Genomic DNA, 25,421 nt, shown 5'->3' with positions numbered 1-25,421 from the left:
CTCATGAAAGAAAGGTAAACAAAAAATTCACAGTAGCGTGAAAGATTTCAAGAAATACCTGGGGAGTGTATAGCTGCTAACAGGTCAATTTGTACATCAAAAGTTAACTTTGCTCCTAATTTCAACATAGCTAATTAAATAAGTTACCGAACAGCCTAAAATTCTTCTTCCTCTCTTTGTCCTCACACATCCTGCAAAAAGATAAAGCACCCAAAATAAGCAAGCCCTGAATAAATGGTAGTAGTCAGCATCAACAAATTAGTTAACTGGTAAATAATGGAATAAATGCAAAATATAGTCCTTTAGAAAAGATTTTTATTTTCTTGGCACACAGACATAAAAATGACATTTGCCTACTAGAGAGAGCAGTTGAAGACATATCAGAAATGCATTGCAATTCACATAGGTTACAATGCTCATAGATAGGATGGACAGGTCTCATGTTTTCTCAATTATCTTTGAAATGTATTAAATTATCACAGCATACTGGTTAAACTGGCAAACCTCTCAAGTTAAAAAGTAAGAATGATTTGAATCAATTAAGAACCAAGGCACAGAACCATTCTCAATATGTAATATAATGGCACCTCGTCCAACATCACTCAGGAATGAAGTATTCTATTTCAATGTTTTTTAGTCAACATTTATCCCTCTAAAGTCTAAAACTATTATTTTAACAACCTTTGATGAAGTAATGTGTAACATGCCTCTTAAACTTTAAAATAGGCCATGCAGATTATAACAATGTTCTTTCATTAATATTCCTAGTAAGGAATATGAATCACTTAATTTTCTACTGCAACACCATATCCTAAAAATTTATTGAGGTGGATATTTGCCCTACCATAGATAACCCAATATGGTTATGTATTTAAAATTGTCAACTTGTTATTATTTATTTATTAGAATTAATATATTCATTTACTTACTTATTTAATCACATTTAATCATCAGCCAGCCATTGCTTCTTGCTTTTATATTTAACATATTTAATGTTGGTTTTCGGTTACTTTTCTTACCACTTTTAATACAGGAGTTAAATTAGAACAGTAGAACTATGTGAATCTTTGATGACTAATGGTTCTGCCTCTCAAGAAAGGTCATTCTTTTTAACTGCACAGGTTAGAGAAGGTTATACATTGAGCAATAAAGAAGGAAGGGAAACTTGGAAATCAATGTGTTTATAGACAGTGGTCAGATTACTATCACAACGGTCGTTAATTCTGTAGGATTTAATCTGCTTTAGGTTGGGAAACCAGGAACAAAGCTAGTTAAAGCTAAAGGAGGGTCGAGAATGGGTATTTGGTATCTGAAGCATTTTTACATTTTTACTACCCAGAAGTTTTAGCTTACTTGTTTTTCTTCTTTATTTTTACTCCTTCTTCAGAGTTAAGGTGGTTGGATATGTGACTTCTGGCTGAGAAAAGTGTTATTGCACCATTATTTTAACTATAAATACACAATTGAATAATGAAATGGAGTTTTGCAACTATTTTCTTTCAACTGAAAGTATAATGATCTAATTTAAGAGCCTTCTGGAGACAAAAACAGACAGTAAAAAAAAAAAAAAATCATCTAGAAAATAAGTACTATTAAAAAATGTCAAATCATATAAATGTTAAAAGTCTTTTTCCTTTATGACTTTTCCAGATTTAAGGTATCTTAAAATAACATGAAAAACTTTTCAAATGATTATATTGAATTCAAGATAACTACTGAATTCATATCTCTATTTATATTATGTTAAGATTGTTCTCAATGCTAAACTTGTCAACACATTTTGGTTAATAGGAAACCAATATAATATACTTTTACACCCAAACTAAAAATAGTTATTAGGTTTTAGAAAACTAATATAGTATTTTTTTTCTTTAAAGTTCTCATAAACATGGCCAACAATCTGCATTACGAAAAGGTAAACCATCTCATAGTAGGACACTGGCACTCAAGACTAATTTTATAAAACTGTTTTTAGAAAATAAATTCCTAATGCTTTGTGGTTTTTTCATATATCCTATGCATCATTAGCACAAGTAAATTATGTTAAATATACTGTTGAAATTCATTATATTAAAAACATGTTAATATATCAGTGAAAAAAATAAAAGCACACTATAAACATCTGTGCTCCAGTTATGAACATATATTGCAGGTGGACACTTCTATGATTCAGCATTCATTTAATATCTATTGAATGCAGTGTGGAAGGTGCTAGAAATACTATAGTAAAAGTATTAATTAACCACAGCCTATTTGGTATATATTGTTACTGAAGAAAATATATACCACCATTTAAAGATACTTTTCCATTTCTTTCATTATTACATTCTCATATTTCATTTTCACTTATGTACAAATAGAAGATTACACGATTTTTTCTTTTTCAAACTCTGGATTTCAAATTATTGATTTCTAGGCATTTGAAGAATACTTCCTGAATTCAAAAGACAAACATCCTGTTTAAAAAAAAAAAAGAAAAGAAAAAGAAAAAGAAAAACCAATGCTTTACAGTCTTACCTAATCAGGCATCAGTATTATATGAATGAGATTTTTAAGAATGACTTCAGCATGTGCATATAAAGCATTTACATTACATTATGACCTTGCATTCAACAATACAATTGATTGCATACTTAATGCAATCATATGCATGAGTCAACTATAAGTCATAGAGTGTTTCAAGAATAGCAGCAATTGACCAGGCTTGTGTTTCACAGCTGAAAGGACAGTATTGGCCATTCTCGTTGGTCAGTTCTGGAAGTCCTTTCCAAGGGGATCTTAAAGAAAGAAAAGCCATTTTATGAGATATAATCAAACACATATCTTGTTGGATTAACAAAACAGGCAATACACCTGGTGATTTTGCCTTCTCTTTTAGAAAACAATCATATGTACTCATTTACTACAAAATAAAACAGAATATCCTAAAGCTTATGTATAAAGAATTTAGATTGAAATTATTCTTTGATATTCAATCTTTTGGATTTAAGACTTTCAATTACAAAGGAATCCCTTTATGTATTAAAAACAGAGGAAACTACCATCCCAAGCAGTATATAAGTATAGATACAAACATCCTCTCAGGCCTAATTTTATTTTTTTTGGAGTAAGTTTATGAGACTCAAATTGTAATTATGTGACTGTATTATGTTTGATCTTGACAAAATTATAAAATGAATATGAAATGATGAAGAAACACTGGATTATGATTAGGAAAAGAATGCCAATGAAAAACAATCTAAATTTCTATACTAATTTCTCATTCTCCTGAATAAAAACACAGTATTTATTGTGTATTTATTATGTTCTAATACTAAGTGCTTTATATACCTTATCTCATTTAATGCTCACAGCAACTCTATAAGGTAGGTATCATAACTATTCCTATTTATAGAGGAGGTAAGAGAAGTTTATGAAGGTTAATGACTCATTCCAGATCTCACTATCAAAACACAGCATTATTAGCATATCAAATTTATTCTTCATTTTGATGTAATGTAATCTCTTAAATATGAAATGAAAATTTAAAAAAATACAGAATTCTGTAATATTTCATTTTTTTGGTTCATTTTTTAATTTGTTTCATTATTATGCTTTGTAACTTATATATACTTTTCTGAAGATATGAAATATTTCAAAATAAAAATGAAAAAATGATTCCATTAGGTAAATATGGCAATATTTTGAATAATAATTAATAATAATATCAGCTAGGTACCATGTTTCAAAAAACTGTCATAGAGAAATAGAAAACTTATTCATTTTCAAGTGTTCAAACTACTTCAGAGTAAAATATCAGATTACTGAAGTTGGGTTCCTGAGTATCTATAATGGGCTAAATTGTGTCCCCCTCAAAATTCATATGTTGAGGTCTTAACCCTCAGTACCTCAGAATATGAACTTATTTGGATATAGGGTTGTTGCAGATGTAACTAGTTAAGGTGGATTAGGGTGGGCCCCTAATCCAATATGATTGGTGTCCTTACAAAATAAGGAAATTTGGACACAAATATGAACACAAGGAGAATGCCATGAGAAGACTGGAATTATGCTGTACAAGCCAAGGAAATACCAGAAGCTAGGAGAGAGGGCTGAAAGAGATCCTTCCCTAGTACCTTCAGAGAGAACATGGTCCTGCAAATGCCTTGATTTCAGATTTCTGGCTTCCAAAACCATAAGACAATACATTTCTGTTGTTTAAGCCACTCAGTTTGTGGTGCTTTATTACAGCAGTCCTAGCAAACTGATATAGCACCAAAATTAAGAAACAAAACAAACTTACAGAACCATTAAATGCTGCTCATAATTGGATATGAACACAAGAACGTGGAAGATACCCATACTGGTATAAAGAAGTCTCCTTTCCCTTGCTTTCTGAAAAATTCATTCCTCAAGTCATTAGGTGGGACCAAGAAGGTCAGTAACTACAGTTGAGGAGGGAAGGAGAGAAGTGTAGCAGGAGTAGCACTGAGTAGAATGTTACAGTCTAGGGGGTATGAGGAAGGAGTTCAGAGCAAGGGTGGGGGTAGTCCAGAGCCCAAGTGGTGCAAGGAGAGCATCCATGCATAAGAGTGGCCTACATGGGGTTGTCAGGCCCAAGGAAGGTGAAGAGGGCATCTATGTCTTGTGGCACCCCAGCATGGGGTGTCAGAGCTAGAGCAGGGTGAGCTGGGTCCATGTGGTGGCGACAGCAGAGTATGGGGAGTAGGTTACTCACTGTTGGAAAAGGGAATTACAAATATGAAAAGGGAGAAAATTAAACACTAGAATTAAACAGCTGTGAACGCAGGTTTTCAGTATACTGTATAGAGATAACTACAGGGAAATATAAATATACGTGTATGTATACATATTGTATATATTTCCTAGCTCTGTCTACCTGGAAACAGAATAGCATGAACAGAATTTCCCTCCTGCCTGAAACAATCTAAGAACGGGAAAAAGTATATGAAGCAGTAGTTTTTAAGACACTGAATATTAAGCAACAAAGAAGAATGATTCCTAAGAAATAAGAAAAAAATGGAAGTGAGTCCTATGATTACTATGCATTCCTGTCTTGAGAGAGTTTCTAGGATTTGACAAAGGGAGGGGAACCCAGGTGGAGCCTGGCAGACTCTTTGAGCTGAAGAGATGGAATTGAGAGTCCAGAAAGACCAAGACAGCTAGAATTTTCAGGTCAGAGTACTAGAGACGAAATAATTGCACAAACAGAGAACTCTGGAGACATGTAAAGGGTCCCACTCAAGTATTCACAGCATAACCATCAGCAAATACACAAGAGAAAACTAACCAAGGATGCGGAAAGAACCACCCAAAAGTATTAGATGAAGTAGTACCTGCCATTCATAGAGGGTCAGGAACAGTGCTTATTCCCACCAGGTAGATTTGAAAACTTTGTAATTTTAGGGAAATGGGATAGAGAACTCAGATGAGTCTTGACTCATTAGTGTAGACTAATTAGTCCTGAACTAAATGCTGTTCTGGTTAGGTCCAAAAAAAGTTAAAATCAAGTCCTGAAAAGATCAGGCTGTTTCCAAATAATTTAACCGCATTCCAAACTAAAGTTCAAGAATATTTATGGAAATACAGAAAAAAATCCAACATCCAAGAAAGTAAAATTTACATCTAGCATCCAATAAAACACTAACAGGCAAAGAGTAGGATAATATTAACCATAATAAGAGAATATCACGAGTGAAACCAACCCAGAAATCAATTAGCAAACAAAGACATTAAAATAGTTACTGTAACTGTATTCCATATGTTCAAAATATTAGGCAGAGACATGGAAGATATACAAAAGACCCAAATCAAACTTCAAGAGATGAAAACTGTAATGTATGAAATGAAAAATACACTGAATGAAATTAATGGCAAATTAGACATAAGGATGACAGCAGATTTCTTGTCAAAATAATGCAACAACTTTAAAGTGCTAGAAGAAAAACTTGTCAACACTGAATCCTATACACAACAAAAACACCTTTCACAAAATGAAGACAAAGACTTTTTTGACATACAAGAGCTTAAAGAATTCATCATGAGCAGACCTGATATAATAGACGAAGTCCTTAGGCAGAAAAAAATGATACCAGATGGAAATATGGATATTCACAAAGAGATGAAGAACACTGGCAACTATGTATTTATATAAGACTTTTTTCTGTATTATTTAAATATCCTCAAAAGATAACTGATTGAAACAAAAATAATAACAATGTAGTATGGGCATTATAATATATGTAAAAACAAAATAGATGACAATAATAGCATAAAGGTCTGAAGGGAAGAAATGGAACTATACTATTTTAAGGTTCTTACAGTACACTTGAAACTCTATATCTTCACTTGAAAGTAAACTATGATAAGTTAAAGATGTATACTATACACCTAAAGCAAACATTCAAAAAACTGAAATAAGAATAGCTAATCAGCCAACAAAAGAGATAAAATGGAAATAAAATAATCAGTCTAAAAGAAGCAGGAAAAAAGAAAAAGCTAACAAAGAACAGACAGGATAAACAGAAAGCAAATAGATTTATACTTAACCATATAAATAATCACATTAAATGTAAATGGTCTAATCATCCCAATTAAAAGGCAGAGATTATCAGGCTGCATAGACAAATAAGACCAATTATATGCTCTATGTACAAGAAACCTACTTTGAATATAAAGACACAAAAAGGTTAAAAGTAAAAAGATGGAAATATATCTATCATTCTCACAACTAATCAAAAGAAATCTGGAGTTATAATAACTATAAATGGAGTATAACCTTTAAAAATTGTGAATCACTATATTGTACACCTGTAACATATAATATTGTACATCAACTATACTTCAATTAAAAAAAACTGATTCACACACACAAAAAGAAATCTGGAGTGCTTACATTAATATCAAACAAAGAAGATTTTGGAGCACAGACATATTGCCAGTGATAAAGAAAGTCATTTCAAAGCGATAAAAGGGTCAATTCATCAAGAGAACATAATAATTCCAAACACTTATGCATCTAATAATAAGGCTTCAAAATACCTGAAGCAGAAACCCATACAACTTCAAGGAGAAACAGACAAATCCATAATTGTAGCAGAAAATGCCAATACCCCTCTCTAGGTAACTCACAGAACAAGTAGACAGAAAATCTGTGAGTATTTTGTATAACACTATCAACCAACTTGACCTAGTCGACATTTTCAGAACACTCCACCCAACGACAGCAGGAGGCACATTTTTTCACTTGCAAAGAGTTTAGTGACCTAGTTAGAACATATTCTGCGTCATATAATAAGTATCAATAAGTTTAGAAAGATAAGTCATATTAGATATATTCTTTGACCACAACAGAGTTAATTTTGAAATCAGTGACAGAAACATCTCTGGACAATTCCCAAATATTTGAAAACTAAATAACGCCTTTCTAAATAACACAAGAGTCAAAGAAGAAACCAAAGGGGAAAACAGAAAGTGTTTCAACTGAATTAAAAAAAAACACACAACACATCAGAATTTTGGGGTATTGCTAATTTAGTACATAGTGGGAAATTTATAGCACTAAGTACCTATACTAGAAAAGAAGAAAGGTCTTTAAATCAATGACCTCAACTTACACCTTGAAAAAACAGAAAAAGACAAATTAACCTGAAGTAAGTAGAAGAGAATAATAAAAAGTAGAGTAGAAATCAATGAAATAAAAACTGAAAAACAATACAAAAAAACCCCTGATGAAATCAAAAGCTGGTTCTTTTTTTTTATTTTTTTTTTTATTTTTTTTTAATTTTTTTAAACATCTTTATTGAAGTATAATTGCCTTACAATAGTGTGTTAGCTTCTGCTTTATAACAAAGTGAATCAGTTATACATATACAATATGTTCCCATTTCTCTTCCCTCTTGCATCTCCCTCCCTCCCACCCTCCCCATCCGACCCCTCTAGGTGGTCACAAAGCACCGAGCTGATCTCCCTGTGCTATGCGGCTGCTTCCCACTAGCTATCTATTTTACATTTGGTAGTGTATATATGTCCATGACACTCTCTTAAGAAGACCAATAAAATTGATAAGCCTCTAGCCAGGCAGATCAGGAAAAAAAAAGAGAAAATACAACTTATCAATATCAAGAATGAGAATATTGACATTACTACAGATTCTATAGACAATTTAAAAAGTAATACTGCACTTTAGATGAAACCATTTCTTGAATTGTGACAAGTATTTTTGATCTATCTTTTCATTTAGTCTTGACAGCAAGTAATGAGATATTATTCTCATTTTATAGATGAAGAAATTTATTTTAGAGCGGTTAAGTAACTTGCTCAAAGTCACATGCAAAAATAAGCAGCAAGGACAGAATTTGAAATCCAATCTGAATCCAAAGCTCATAGTTAAAGCATATTATGCTATCAAAAGTAGCTACAGGAAACAGTAAGAAATAAAAATGGAAAGTAGTTTGAGAAAAAATTGTGGAAACTAAAGAATTTGGATTTCGTTCTGTAGCCAGTGGGGAGTTACTGAAGATTTTTAAACATAAGATTAAAATTGTGAGTTATATTTCCTCAAGATTGATATTGTTTGGGGTAATATGACAAAATGGAGAAAAGAGAGTGCAAGTATGGAGGCTATTGCCTAGTCCATAGAAAAGGTTATGAGTTACAAATCAGGCATTGGCAACAGAAAGGAACAGGGTGGGCTGTTAGAAGGAACAGAACTAGAATCAAGTCTCGACAACTATCTGGATGTTCTGGAGAGGTAATGAAGTAAAATTAAAAAGTACCTGGGGTGTTTGAGCTTGCAGAGCATGAATAATGGTAATACGGTAACAAAGATGGGAACTATAGGAAGAAAAAACGTGTGAGAGAAAATGAGTGATGGCAGAAGGCCATCCGAGGTAACAAGTTTATCAGGTAGCTAAAAAGTAGAAGTGGAGTTTATGAAAGTTCAAAATTACCTGTAGAGTGAAGATGTGAGATTAGGTGAAATGTAACAGAAGACAAGGTAGATAGAAAAGAAAGGAAGATCAAGGATAGATTTTTGGAGAACGAACATATTTAGGTGCCAGGAAGCAAAGCCAGAAAAACAGTAAATAGAGCCAATAGTGTAGTGGTTAAGAGCACAGCCTGTGAAGCCAGCTTGCCTGGAGTTTAGTGAGAGCTCTACCAAATTACTTGCCATTTGACTTTGTATAAATTACTTAACTTTCTAAGCTTAATTTATAAAATGGAGATAGTAGCTCATATCTTGAGTTAGTATCTTGTCCGTGTTACATGTAGTAATATATTAATCCTCAAAACAATACCAGCACATCCATTTAAGACGAGGAAACTGAGGCTCAGAGAAGTTAAGTAACTTTTCCACAGCCACATAGCTAGTAAGTGGAGATGTGAATAACAATAATAGGATGATAACAATAGTAATAGCTATTTTATATAGTTTTTTGGATGAAATGAGTAATGTTATATGAATGCATTTAGAACAATATCTGAAGACAGTAAGTACTCAATAAATATTATTTGCTATTATTATAGTTGTCACTATTACTAGGTTAACAAGGGAAACCTAATGCTGTGGCTAGCATAACGTTTTTCATGAAAAGAGGAAGGCAACAATGTCAAATACTATAGCCAGGTCAAAGAAGAGAACTGAAAGGAAGTCATGGGATCTGGGAACCAGAAAGGATCTTCTTGAGTGGCTTCACCAGACTGGTGAGGGCAAAACAAAAGCCAGATTGTACGTGGTGATGACTGACTGGGTGTCAGAAAAGAAAAAAAAAATGCGGTTAACTGTATAGAAAATGTACTGAAGAGAGAACAGAATGATAAAACAAGGCTTGAGGCAGGAACAGCATGAAGGGACTTTATTTTAGGATAGGCTGACAGATACCTTTGTAGCTTAGGAAGGAGGGATCAAGTGGAATACCAAGAAAGGATAACTATTTGACAAGGTCATGGAACAGGTAGGAGGGATGTGATTATAGGTAAAGTAGAAGAACCATCTCTGCAGTGCAGGATATTCTTACTCCTCGTGGAAAAAAAGGAAGAAAGAGAAAAGTAATGCAAATATTGAGAAATACTTTGGGCAGTAAAGGATAGAATATAAGAATGTTCACATCACACAGACTTCAGACTTAATCTCTAGATGAGGTAGAAGTGTGACAGGATTAGGGTTTCTGTGACTATACTTAAGCTAATGAAAATAAACTTTAAAAAAAAAGAAAAATTTTGACAACATTCATGTTGCTAGATGGAAGTCCCTCATGTTCTTACAATAGAGGAGATAAAACTATGTTGTTTATGCATATTTATGCATAATTATTCTGAGCAATAAGATGTACATATATCTAGGTTTAATCTAGAACTTGTGAAATTAAGATACCTTTTGACTAAGTTATATCATCTTATAAAGACACATAACTCTGATACTATTTATCTGCTAATAATTAGGACAAAGGAGGTGACAAATGGGTTTGAAATAGTCAAAACACCAACACTGATATTTTAATTATAATGAAATCATTCCTGAAGATTATTTATTGATATATCTTTAAATCAGTTAACTCAAAAGGCCCAGCCTGACACTTTTAGTTTTTGTATTTATCTTGTGCTAACCTTATCCAAAAATATCAGCTAAATTTTAAAAACCAGACTATTCCACCACATGTATAAATCATGAAATATCAAGTCTTTAAATTAAATAACAACCTAAAATAATTAAAAGAAGGTAAAAATTACATAGAACTTGTGTTAAAGAGTAAAGCTTTCAAATTGCACATAGAATATACTGAAATGAATTCTAAGGAAATGCCATTTACTAGCTAATAAATTGACTAAACATTAATTTTGAAAATTACATGCCCTGACGACTTACCTCTCAAGATGAACATAATGTCGAGAAAGAACATTTTTAACCAAAAATATAGTCTTTGAAGTAATCTCGGGACCCATCAATTTGGAAAAATATAATTTCGCACGAAGAAAATACCCAACAGGCCACAGCCACTCCTGAAAAAGATAATTTAAAGTGAAGGAAAAAAAAAGAGCTGTGAATATCAAAAATTCTTTGAAAAATAACTTTAATTGAAAACTCAAAGAAGAAAAATTAAATTCTTACAGGTCCTTGGTGATAATTGAAACCTTTAGCAAGATTGTAGTTGTCATTGTCTAAGGCATTGTCATAAGTTCCACAGTAAACCATATCACTGCAAAATAATTGAAATTTAGGTTAAAAAAAGATCAGGCATTACACAGAAAGCAATAGAAAAATTTCCTAATAGCAAAGGTAAGAACTAATCAAATTATTTTGTTTTCTAATCTCTAGACTAAAGCTCATCATCCATTTAACCTTAAATTAGTACATACTGAGTTCAGAATGTGTTAGGGAATGATTAAGAAACACTTACTGCCTCATACAAAAAATATAAAATATTCAGATACCTTGCCTTCAAGGAGGCACTAAATATTGGTTGAATTTAATTATTTCACTAGGCCTCTAATATACTTATAACAATTAGAATATACACAGAATAATTTGAATTAGTAAACATTAAAGATAAGGTTTTATTAATTATAATATATTGGAAAGGTTGTTTTTTAAACTTCTCCATAAAGTTATTTTAAAATTAAGTAAAATTGGTACGTTATTAGATTATAAATAGCAACTAAATGCACACAATTTATACATACTTACAAATTAAACAAAGTTACAAACACTGCAACATTTAATACAAGACAGTTATCTACACTCTGTTTAGTTAAATTATTACTTTTTTTTTTCTTTTAGTGAGATAGATAGAACTTGCAACATGAGTAAGCTTTTACTGTGGGTTTTAATTTTGACCAGTGGTTCTTAACACCTCTGAAAATATTGAGAATACTTTAGAATGCAGGTAAGTACACACATATAAAATTTTGCATCTCAAGACTGAAATGAGTACACAATAAATCAGGAAAAATCTACAAAGGTAAGGGTACTACAAAAATGAGGATCTCTCATACATGAAAGAGAAAGCAAATTGATGATGGGTATCAAGCTTTAAAGCAAAAAAGTAGAAGGAAAACAGAAAGGTCATTAGAAACTCAAAAAAAATTGAAAAAGAGAAGAAATACAAAATGAGATAAACACATAATCATAAAAACAAAATTATTTATTGGTTTCAATAAAAATAGTGGTGTAATTACTTAGAGAGGATGGAAAGGGTTTGTGGCAAGGTAGGACAGAGTAAAATCCTCATCTGTCATCGCAAGCAGTAAGCAAATAATGTCTAATATTTATAAGAATCAAGAAACAGCTGCAAACACATACCATTTAGAAATATGGAAGGAACTACTACGAGTAACAATTTAGAAAATCAAGGTTGTCTCTGAGGACACGATACATCTATATTTCCAATGTTCATAATAATCATGTATGACTTTTACAGTCAGAAAAAATAGGCATTAGAAAATATTCATGACATATTAGTTTATAAAATTAAAATTCTTTTATTGATTATTGAATATAGGACAAGCCAAAGGCATTTTGAACACTGATGTTTAATGAAGATACAAAACGTATTTTTAAAAATTCAGTTTGCAATTTTAGAGATTTTATTGATAAGCAAAAAAATTATGGCTTGATGCAATAAAATATCCACAACATTCTTAATACTTATACTCCAACTTACTCTGGATCCAAAGTTTTCATGCCAATATGAATATAATTGCATATTAAATATAATATGAACAACATTCTTAATACTTATAACTTACTCTGGATCCAAAGTTTTCATGCCAAGAGGACCAAGCAATTTTTTTTCTGCAATCTCCAAAGCTTTCCATGCTTTTTCTGTAGTAAAGAGCTCAGGGGCCTAATGAGTGTTAAAAACAAATATACAAACTTTTTAAGATCATAGAAGAATTAGTGTCCACCCACTTTGGAAAACAGACTATAAACTTGGAAAATAACGAAAACTTTAAAAATACAGTGCTGGTCAGAAATCAAATGCAGATGCCTAATCAGACCTAATCGTATCAGGCCGACTTGGAAGCGCTGATCTTGGCCTTAGAGGTTAGGAAAGCTGTTTGAGGTGATCATTTCCTTGTGTCACTTAAGAAAGTATACTAGCTCCAGAATGAAGCTGTCACAGCTACAGTGAAGGCAGAACACATTTAAACCCATATAATTCATTCTTTAGAAGATTTACAATAGCTTCCTTTAAGTTCATCTGGAACCCATTTTTTGCTTTTAGGGTCATAATATAATACAGAAGGATTTGTACTCCAATAGCATGAGTAAATTTACTTGTGATGTAGAGAAGGAGAGAAAGCATTGGTGACTAAGAATCTGCATTAATTTTAAATGTTAAATGAAATCAAATGCACACTGAATCAAAGCTACCATTATGTACCTTAGTATTTTTTATTCTACTATAATTAATAATACTACATTTAATACTCTTTTTGACAAAGTGGCAACATCTAGGCGGGCATAGAAGAACACATACCTTCTCTATTTTACTGTATTTTTAGACTAGGTATAGAGAAAATAAGGAGAGTCTAGAATTCTTGGCTAGACAGAACTAATTAGTGCAATACAACAAAGAAAATGGAATGTGAATTGAAGCTACCCATATTAGTTCATTAGTCCAGATGTTTCCAACCAGTGTGCTGAGGCACTGGTCATGGCACAGGTGTGCTGAAATACAGATGCCCTCTGCTTCAAGACAGCTGGGTAGGGCCTGGGGCTAACTGAAGCAGCTGGATCTGGCAGCAACCTAATCCATTTAGGCCAGCGTGCTGTACAAATATCATCATTTTCTATGTGTGTTGAGAAGAACTTCATTAGTCATCATCCATTATTTTCTATTTTTCGACACCAAATGTTATAGATTAAGGGTGATATGCATAATGCTTTATTCATTAGAAAAGACCATATAAAACTAGCTGGTAAACAATGCACTTTTTAGCAATTCGATGAATTTGAAAACAAATGGGAATAAAGAACTAAATAAACCCTATCATAACATTTTTGAAATTAGAAAAGAACAGAACAAATCACTTACCACAACCATTGCTATGGTAAAATTAGGCCTGAGCTGGTAGTCACACCAAGGGCTTGAAGCTCCATAACTATCTTTGTATATGCCACGTTTATGCACCAGATTAGAATGCTTTTCATTGACATCGGAAGGGTCTTCTGACACATAAAATAACTTTTCAAAGTTATCTTGTATTTTTCTGTTCCACTCATCATATGAGACTTTCACAACTTTTCCTGAAACATTACAAAAGACTTGGTAGTTTTAGGCATTCAAAGAAACTCATACATTTAGTTACAGCTAAAGAGTAATATTTAGTCAATAAATTATCCACTTTTTAAAACTGTCAGGGCCTTTTGAAGAACACTACCCAGAAATTAAAAATTATCTTTCACTGTATTACCAAAAAAGGATTAGACTCTAACAAATGATCCCAGATCATTTGTCTTTGTTTGGATCACTCTTACATTTGATAAAATTATCTTTATTGAGCACTTGAAAGGAGGCTAGTCCGAATTGAGAGTTGCCAGAAGTATATACTGTATTTTTATATATATATATATATATATATTTATATATATACTGCATTCCAAAGACATAGTACCCCCCAAAAGAATGTAAAATAGTTCATGAATAATTTCATATTGATTACATGTTGAAATAATATTTGGTATATATTCAGTTAATAAAAAATATAATCATAATTAATTTCACCTGTCTCTTTTAACTTTTTTAAAATGTAGGTACTAGAAAATTTTAAATATGTATGTGACTTAAATTATATTTCTATTGGACAGCACTGTTCTAGAAAAAGAGATGTAAAGATTTCATAACTGTTCACCAAAACTCGACTTGCTCACAGTCATACTGAGGAAAAAAAATAAGTATGATGCTCTTCATATCTCAGTTCAAAGTTGCTATAAAAATATGGTTAGTAATCAGGTTTGTTGCAGTTTTCATACTAGTAAATTAATGGTTTGTCTTTCCCCTTAATCTTAAGGGTTTTCTAATACTAGTTCATTGAGTCACATGATGATTACGTAGGTTAAGAATATAGACAGTACATTTGGAGTTTCTTTGTAAACAAAAGAAACAGCTTACCATGTCTTTTTACTGTAACTTCATGATAAGGAAAAATATTTTTTTGGGATAATTCCAGCAACCAACGAACAGCAGATTTACTCAGGCCCACAATTTCCACAGCAGACCCATCTCTAAAATTAAAAATAAATTTTACTCTGTGACAATGAGTAAATTAAGCACTATCTAAAGGGCATTCAGGGACTTCCCTGGTGGTGCGGTGGAAAGACTCCACGCCCAATGCAGGGGGCCGGGGTTCAATCCCTGGTCAGGGAACTAGATCCCACATGCATGCTGCAATGAATCAGAGTTTGCATACCACAGCTAAGGAGCCCGCGTTCTGCAACTAAGGAGCTGGCGAGCTGCAATTAAGACCTGGTGCAACCAAATAAATAAATAAATATATATATATTTTTTTAAAAAAAAAGGCATTCAAAAAACAGCTTTGAAGAATTATATAACTAACACATTATAAAAATGACTATCTATAAAAAAATCCTCACTTTATAGGAATGTGTACTGCATATATAAGAAATTGTGATTCACTTTGCTATACAGCAGAAACTGACACAGCAGTATAAAGCAACTATACTCCAATAAAAAAAAAAGAAATCATTCCTCTTATTACTTTGCTATTGCTTACCATCTTAATGTATTTTTAAAAACTTCTATGAAGTAGAATAGAGATTATGGAGTAAAAGGAGATAGCTGCTGGAAAAAGGCAGAAGTAGGAGTCAGAGAATACTGAGATAGAGTTGCAGCGAAAAGATAGAAAATACAGGATATTGGATTGAAGAAAGCCAGGGAAGGTGAACATCATAATTTGAAAGCTCATTTTTAAGGAAAATGAAAGGGAAGTAGAAGATCTAATAATTCACCAAAATAAACAGGGTTTTAAAAGAATTTGTAGAACATGTAACGACAACTACTATTCAAGAATTTTTTTTTTGACAATTCTGATTGAAGATAAAATTTGGAATAAGAAAATAGTTTCTCAGACTTGATACTGTAGTAAGAACTTGAAATCATAAAAAGAAATGATGGGATAAAAGATTTAAAAATTAAGGGGAAAATGTTCAGAAAGCAAAAGGATTTCATAAAAGACAGGACAACTGGTTGTCTTCTATATTTACAAAAGATAATAATAATGAAATACTTACAAAGAAAACACTTCATGTTATAAAGAAATGTCTTAACCATGGGGATAATAAGTCATACAACTTTCCTTTGAGGTGCCTGCAGGTAATCAACCCATGAGAACATCCAGAAGAGAACAGATAGCTTTACTTGATGACTTACATCAAGAGGATTGTGTATGTGTATATTAGGGGAGAGAAAGGAGTGCGTGGAAGGGGAAGTAGGGGGAAGGAAGGAAGATTTTGACTGATTTAACATGATTTCATGGTTAATAGAATAAAAGATTCCACAAGTATGTGGTTTTACAAATGATATAACTGTATAAGCAGTAAAAATAAACACTACCTTGGAGTGGCTGGGATTCCTTTGTTTCTAGCTCTGTCACTTTCTCCCATTTTATCCATCCACGTACCACAATTTAAGCGATTTCCTCCATAAACAAATCCTGTTTCTTCATCAACCCCTGCAGTTATATTAAAACCTAAAAAAGAAAAATAAAACATTTATAAAAATATAATAAATTAGGACAACTACCCTAGAGAGCAATCTGGTAATACCTTAAAAGTTGAAGATGTGCATATTCTACCACATAATAATTCCGTTTCTAGACATACACTCTAGAGAAATGCTTACCTATGTGAACATGGAGACACATACAAGAATATACATTGCAACGCTGCTTGTATTAGTAAGAAAATAAATAACTGCTGAGAAGAGGAACAGATAAACCCTAGTCTAGTCATATAATGGAAAACTCTCTATACCATTTAAGATTAATGAACTAGGATTTACATAAAGCAAAATGGATAAATCAGAATGACTGAGTAAATAAGTTGCAAAAGATATGCAAAATAAGATGCCTTTTCTGTAAACATTTACAATATAGATAATACTAATACATATAACCATGTATGTCTATATGGCTATATCTAATATGATAATATTTGTATAAAATTAGAAAACATGAAATACATAATATATATACATTATACAGTAAATACTATGATATACCGAATATATGCTACATAATATATATCATATGTAACTTACACATACTCAAACACACATAAACACACAAAATACAAAAACATACATGGAAATAGTAAATCCTGATTATAGGTTGGTTGTTAATTCTAGAGAGTGAGGGAAGAGAAAGAGATAGAGATGAAACTTTAGCTGTATCTGTGGTGTTTTATTTCTTTTCAAAACAAAAGAGAACGATCTGAAGAAAATCTGGCCAATTGTTAATATCTGTCTAATTTCAGTTCTAGGTTCAAAGCATAACTTACATCGTTATCTGTATGTTGAGATATTTCATAATTAAAATTAAAAATTTAAATAACTCAGAGATGATGAACACAGATGCAAAAATCCTCAACAAAGTATTAACAAACCAAATTCAACTTGAAAAAGCATACACCATGATCAAGTGGGATTCATCCCAGGGATGCAAGGATGGTTCAATATTCATAGATTAATCAATGTGGTATCTATACATCGCATTAACAAATTAAAGAATAAAAATCATATGATCGTCTCCACAGATGCAGAAAAAGCTTTTGACAGAATTCAACATCCATTTATGATTAAAAACTCTCAGCAAAGTGGGTATAGAGGGAATGTACCTCAACATGATAAAGGCCATATATGAAAAGCCCACAGCTAACATCATACTCAATGGTGAAAAGTCAGAAGCTTTCCTGCTAAATTCAGGAACAAGACAAGGATGCCCACTCTCACTGCTTTTATTCAGCATAGTATTGGAAGTATTGGAAGCCACAGCAATCAGACAAGAAAAAGAAATAAAAGGAATCTAAATTGGAAGGGAAGAAGTAAAACTGTCACTGTTTGCAGATGACATGATACTATATACAGAAAGTCCTAAAGACACCACCAAAAGATGACTAGAGTTCATCAGTGAATTTGGTAAAGTTGCAGGATACAAAATTCACATACAGAAATCTGTTGTGTTTCTATATACTAATAATGAACTATCTGAAACAGAAATTAAGAAAACAATCTCATTTACAATTGCATCAAAAAGACTAAAACACCTAGGAATACATCTAACCAAGGAGGTAAAAGACCTGTACGTGGAAAACTATAAGACATTGATAAAAGGAATCTAAGATGATACAAACTAATGGAAAATATACAGTGCTCATAGACTGGAAGAATTAAATTGTTAAAATGACCATACTATCAAGGCAAATTACAGATTCAATGCAATCCCTATCAAAATACCAATGACATTTTTCACAGAACTAGTTCTAAAATTTGCACGGAAACATAAAAGACCCCAAAGAGCCAAAACAACTTTGAGAAAGAAGAAAAAGATTCCCTTCAATGGGGGATCAAGATGCCAGAGTAAAAGGATGTAGAAATCACCCCTCTTTCCAAAACACATCAAAAATATATATACATTTGGAAAAATTCTCATGGAAAACTAACTGGAACCTGGAAGAACTCCTTCACAACCAAGGCTGCAAAAATGATTCCCATGTAATCAGGTAGGATGAAAAGAAAGGCATTGGGTTGGAACCTGTGCCCCTGGGAGGGGAATAAGGGAAAAGGGAGATCACATGGGCAGACACTCACCCTGGGAAGTGAGTGGGTAGAGCCACAGACTGGGTGTCCAAGTTCTAGGGTCCTATATGGAGAAGACAAGCTCCCTTGGCTGTTTGGAGAACTCCTGGGACAGATAGAAAGGCTTGAGAAGCCCAGATTCCACTTGTGAGGAGTATGTGGGTGCTGGCTTTCCATAAGACAGGGTGAAGAGAGAGGTCTATCCTAGTGGCTATTGCCTCCTTGTGCTCCCCAATCTGAGCTGAGTAAACAGCATGGCCCCACTCACTCCATGCCACAGCTTGGCACTGGATTTATGGCAGCCATGTCCTGGGAAAAGACTCTATGCAGGGACACAGAAGGCAGTCTGGGGCCCTGGATTGTGGTCCAGGTAGGGTGGCAGTGACCATTGTTGGCACTTACTCAAACAGTGCCAGAGAAGCAGCCCAGATTTCTGACAGGAGTGAAGCTGCTTCAATTCCCACAACCACAATGCCATGAATCCCAGTGCCAGCTGAGTGAATGCTTCAGTCCTGCCTACTCCATGCCATAACCTTGCACTAGATCTGGGATGACTACAACGGGGGAAAAAATGTGACCTTGGACTGTGTCTGAGTGGATGCCTACACAGACAGCACACTGGACCTCTGTAAGTGCATGAGCCCCACTTATTATAGCACCCCTCCCACCTCTGGGGCAAAGGCCCCAGTGTGGGGAGAAGGAAAAATACACACTTAAAGGGAACAGAGCCAACTCAAGCCTGACCTTCAGGACACCTGCTCCAGAAACTTGGGAGCAGACCCTGACCCTGAAAGGGCAGTGACTGCCACTGAGCAGAGAAGAAATCCCACCTCACACCATGTGTAGGCTCTAGCTCCTACAAGACCAGCCACACCCCATATCAAGGTGATAGTGGCCAGTACACCCTGAGGAAAGACGTGGCTTGTGTCCACATCAAATCCAGCCCTCACACCAAAGATATTTGGCACATGTAGTCCACACAGGGATGCCCTCACATAAAAACACACTTTCAAGACCATGATAGTAACTGTTTCACCTAAATTCATAGAGACAGAGAAAGTGAAGCAAAATGAAATGGTAAAGACCTCCCAACTGAAAGGGCAAGAGAAAGCCCCTGAAAAAATAAATAATGAAACAGAGATAATCAGCCTACCAGTGAGTTCAAAAAGTTAGTACTGAAAATGCTAACTGAATTAAGAAAGAGAATTGATCTAAGCATGGGATCATTTTAACAAGGAACTATAAGGAAGACCCAATAAAGAAGAGATAATTCAATTTCTGAGATAGAAAACACTTGAGAAGCAATGAATAACAGACTAAATGACACAGAAGAATGCATACATGATCTGGAAGATAGAATAATGGAAATCACCCAATTAGAACAGCAGACAAAAAGACAAATGGAAAAAAAAAAGCAACATATGAGACTATGGGCTAATATAAAATGTGTCAATATAGGGGTTCCAGAAGGAGAAGAAAGAAGGGGATCAAAAATATATTTGAAGAAATTATGGCTGAAAACTTCCCAAACCCAAAGAAGGAAACAGATATCCAGGTACAGGAACACAGAGGGTCCCAAACAAGATGAACCCAAACAGGCTCACACTAAGACATATCATAATTAAAATGGAAAAATTTAGAGATAAAGAGAATTCTAAGGCAGCAAGAGAAAAACAGAGAGTCATATACAAGGGAACTCCTATAAGATTATCAGCTGACTTCTCTGCAGAAACTTTGCAGGCCAGAAGGGAGTGGCATGATATATTTACAGTCCTGAAAGGGAAAAACCTACAACCTAGGTTACTTTGTCCAAAATTAATAAACCTTTAGTCAGGCTCATCAAGAAAAAATAGAGAGGATCCAAACAAACAAAATAAGAAACGAAAGAGGAAAAATAATAAATGATATCACAGAGATACAAAAATTCATAAGAGAATACTATGAATAGTTACATGCCAACAAATTGGATAGCCTAGAAGAAATGGACAAATTTCTAGAAATATACAGCCTGCCAAGACTGAGTCAAGAAGAAACAGACAATTTGAACAGGCTGATTGCTAGAAGTGAGATTGAATCTGTAACTTAAAAACTCCCAGCCAACAAAATTCCAGGAGTGGAAAGCTTCACAGGGGAATCCTACCAAACATATAAATAAGACCTTATACCTATCCTTCTGAATCTATTCCAAAAAATTGAAAGGAGGGAACACTCCCAAATTCATTCTACTAGGCCACCATCACCCTGATACCAAAACCAGACAAAAACACTACAAAAAAGAAAATTACAGGCCACTATCTTTGATGAATATAGATGCAAAAATTCTCAACAAAATATTGGCCAACTGAATCCAATAATACATAAAAAGGATCATATACCATGATCAAGCTGGATTCATTCCAGGGTCACAAGGATAGTTCAACAGAGGCAAATCAATCAATGTGTTAAACCACGTTAACAAAAGGGAAGAAAAAAAATCACATGATCATCTAAATAGGTGCAGAGGGCTTCCCCGGTGGCACAGTGGTTAGGAATCCGCCTGCCAATGCAGGGAACACGGGTTCAAGCCCTGATCCAGGAAGATCCCACATGCCGTGGAGCAACTAACCCCGTGTGCCACAACTACTGAAGCCTCATGCCTAGAGCCCGTGCTCCGCAACAAGAGAAGCCACCATGAGAAGCCCGCGCACTGCAACAAAGAGTAGCCCCAACTTGCTGCAACTAGAGAATGCCCTCACGCAGCCACAAAGACCCAATGCAGCCAAAAATAAAGAAATAAAAAGAAATAAATAGATGCAGAAAAAGCATTTGACCAAATTCAATATTCATTATGATAAAAACTCTCATCAAAATAGGTATAGAGGGAACATATCTCAACATAATAAAGGTCACTTACTACAAACTCACAGCCAACAAAATACTCAATGGTGAAAAGCTGAAAGCTTTCCCGCTAAATTCAGGAATAAGACAAGGATGCTCACTCTTGCCACTTCTATTTAACACTGTATTGGAAGCCCTAGCCACAGCAATCAGACAAGAAAAAGAAATAAAAGGTATCCAAATTGGGAGGGAAGAGGTAAAACTGTTTCTATTTGCAGATGCCATGATATTCTATATAGAGAAGCCTAAAGTCTCCATCTCAAAACTATTAGAACTAATAAATGAATTCAGCAAGGTTGTAAGATACAAGATCAACAAATAGAAATCTGTTGCACTTCCATACACTAATAACGAAATATCAGAAAGAGAAAGTAAAAAAAACAAAGCAAAACAAACAAAACAAAAACCTATGGATAAACTAAACCAAGGAAGTTAAAGACCTATACCCTGAAACCTATAAAACATTGATGATGGAAACTAAGGATGATTCCAAGAAATGGAAAGATATCCTGTGCTATTAGATTGCAAGAATTAATATTATTAAAATGGTCATACCACCCAAAGCAATCTACAGATTTAAATCCCTATCAAAATACCCATGACATTTTTTTCACAGAACTAGAACAAATAATCCTAAAATTTATACGGAACCACAAAAGACCCTGAATTGCCAAAATAATCCTGAGGAAAAAGAACAAAGCTGGAGGTATAACCCTCCCAGACCTCAGACTATACTACAAAGCTACAGTAATCATAACAGCATAGTATTGGTATAAAAACAGACACATAGATCAATGGAACAGAATAGAGAGCCCAGAAGTAAACCCATGTAGCTATGGTCAGTTAATCTACGACAAAGGAGGCAAGAATACACAAAGGAGGAAAGAAAGCCTCTTCAATAAGTCGTGCTGGGAAAACTGGACAGACACATGTAAAACAATGAGATAAGAACATTCCTTCATACCATGTACAAAAATGGAGTCAAAATGATTTAAAGACCTAAATGTAAGACCTGAAGCCATAAAACTAAAAGAGAACATAGGCAGAACACTCTTTAACATAAATCACAGCAATATTTTCCTGGATCTGTTTCCTAAGGCAAAATAAATAAAAGCAAAAATAAACAAATGGGACCTAATTAAACTTAAAAGCTTTTTCACATCGAAGGAAACCATCAACAAAACAAAAAGACAACCTACAGAATGGGAGAAAATATTTGCAAATGATGCAAGCAATAAGGGGTTAATATCCGAAATATATGAACAGCTCATATAATTCAGTATATTAAAAAAACCCAAATAATACAATAAAAAATAGGCAGAAGACCTGAATAGACATTTTTCCAAAGAAAATATACAGATGGCTAATAGGCATATGAAAAGATGCTCAACATTGCTATTATTAGAGAAATGCAAATAAAACCACAATGGGGTATCACCTTATACCTGTCAGAATGGCTATCATCAAAAAGGCTACAAATAACAAATGTTGGAGAGGATGTGGATAAAAGGGTACCCTGGTACAATGTTGGTTGGAATGTAAGTTGGTGCAGTCACTGTGATATTTTTAATATCTAAGTTAGGTCACATCACTCCTGCTCAAAACTGTTCATTGGCTCACTTCAGTATGGAGTTTCCTTAAAAAACTAAAAATAGAACTACCGTATGATCCAGTAATCCCACTCTTGGACATATATCCAGAAAGGATGAAAACTAATTCAAAAAGATACATGCACCGCAATGTTCACAGCAGCACTATTTACAATAGCCAAGACATGGAAACAACCTAAATGTCCATCAACAGATGAATGAATAAAGAAGATGTGGTATATATATATATATATATATATATATATATATATATATATATATATATATATATATATATACAGTGACCTACTTTAACATGAATTTGTTTGAGTACTGGTGAGATTGAATGCTCCCCCTATGTTTATTAATGGATGGTTGATGTATGTCCTTGGGCAAGCTACTTTTACCTCCTGTTCCTATTTCCTCTATAATGAGCTAGGAATAGAGGTACTAGCTTCTGGAAAATGTTTGTCAAGTGATACACAAAGGCAAAGAGCTTTTCAGTTTATTTGATATTAAATACATGACACAAAGGCAAAGAGCTTTTTAATTTATTTGATATTAAATAATTGGATAGTCAATTTAGTAATTAAATCTCAGAGATTTAGCTACAAAGTCATAAGAACACACACAAAAAGGTACACAAGTCAAAATGACTATGAATGAATAGGTTGTTTCAAATGCATAAAGTGGGTAGAAAATTTATTTTTGCACTTTCTGATGAGTTGGCAAAGTATTCCAGGCTATTGGCTCCCTCCCCACAATCAACCCTGGAGAAACTACAGAAGTATATGTGCGGTATTGATGTGAAGAAGTCACATAATGTTTGGGAGAAACTAATAAAAACACGTGAGGACTTCCCTGGTGGCGCTGTGGTTAAGAATCCGCCTTCTAGTGCAGGGGACACGGGTTTGAGCCCTGCTCCGGGAAGATCCCACATACCACAGAGCAATGAAGCCTGTGCACCACAACTACTGAGCCTGTGCTCTAGAGCCCGCGAGACACAAACTACTGAGCCCACGTGCCACAACTACTGAAGTCCACGTGCCTAGAGCCTGTGCTCCGCAACAAGAAAAGCCACCGCAATGAGAAGCCCGTGCACCATGAAGAAGAGTAGCTCCCGTTCACCGCCACTAGACAAAGCCCACGTGCAGCAATGAAGACCCAGCACAGCCAAAAATAAATAAATAAAATAAATAAATTTATTAAAAAAAACAACCCCCCCCCAAAACAAACAAAAAAACCAAAACAAACAAAAAACAGGTGAGACCTGACCAGCCACTTTGGACTTTTATTCCACCTCGGTTCGTAAGGCTGCTGTGTTACAACTTAAGGAGATTGCTTCTTTTCAGTGCTTACAGAGTAGCTAATAATCAAGGGAATATGAGCTTATTGGGAAAAGATAAACATTAGATACCAGAGGAGTCTAACGACTATATAAAAGAGAGAAGCTGAGTAACATATTTCACATGAAGCAGAATTACTGGAACAGATGGACCAATAATATACAATAAGCAAAATAAATATCCTCAAAGACATAGGTAAGATATTATTAACATGAAGTGGGAACAAAAGATATTAAAAATGACTAAGTGGAGATGTTAGGTCTGAAATTTTTAATAGTTGAAATAAAGAAAACAATAAAGTGATAATAAGGGACTAAATAGTAGATAGACACAGCTAAGAATGAATTAGTGAGATGGAAAACAAGACTGAAAAATTCTCCAGAGGTAGCAGGAATGGTTAAAGGGAGAAAATAGAAAAAAAGAGCTAGAAGCTATGGGGATAGAAATAAACCAAAAGATATCCTGACAAAAGTATCCCCAGAAAGTGGAAAGAGAAGGAAGAAAATATTTGAAGAAATAAAATGATAAATATCCTAGAATCAAGAAAGATCTCAGGTTAAAAGCACTCATAGAGTACCAAATGAAACAGATAAGGAAAGTTAGAGTAAAATCCTGAATTCAGACAAAGAGATGGTTCTAAAATCTTCAAGAAAGAAAGAGTAGGGCTTCCCTGGTGGTACAGTGGTTGAGAATCTGCCTGTTAATGCAGGGGACACAGGTTCGAGCCCTGGTCTGGGAAGATCCCACATGCCCTGGAGCAACTAGGCCCGTGAGCCACAACTACTGAGCCT

General features: G+C 34.0%; 1 protein-coding gene across 3 annotated transcripts in view; it reads right to left on the bottom strand.

The window, feature by feature from the left end:
* Positions 1–298: 298 nt before the first annotated feature.
* Positions 299–25,421, bottom strand: part of AGL (amylo-alpha-1, 6-glucosidase, 4-alpha-glucanotransferase) — a 79,437-nt gene continuing 54,314 nt past the window's right edge. For all 3 annotated transcript variants that reach the window (XM_059926815.1, XM_059926825.1, XM_059926805.1), the window contains exons 28-34: positions 16,578–16,713; positions 15,117–15,229; positions 14,040–14,251; positions 12,748–12,845; positions 11,111–11,198; positions 10,868–11,001; positions 299–2,777 (exon numbers count right to left, since the gene is read on the bottom strand). In XM_059926815.1, coding sequence (XP_059782798.1) covers positions 2,660–2,777; positions 10,868–11,001; positions 11,111–11,198; positions 12,748–12,845; positions 14,040–14,251; positions 15,117–15,229; positions 16,578–16,713 — 899 coding nt within the window. In that variant the 3' untranslated portion in view covers positions 299–2,659. The remainder of the gene's footprint in view (positions 2,778–10,867; positions 11,002–11,110; positions 11,199–12,747; positions 12,846–14,039; positions 14,252–15,116; positions 15,230–16,577; positions 16,714–25,421) is intronic.

Source organism: Balaenoptera ricei, chromosome 1, assembly GCF_028023285.1.
Source record: "Balaenoptera ricei isolate mBalRic1 chromosome 1, mBalRic1.hap2, whole genome shotgun sequence".
Taxonomy (NCBI): Eukaryota; Metazoa; Chordata; class Mammalia; order Artiodactyla; family Balaenopteridae; genus Balaenoptera; species Balaenoptera ricei.
Note: the sequence above shows the minus strand (reverse complement) of the source record. Positions and strands in the feature narration are given on the sequence as shown.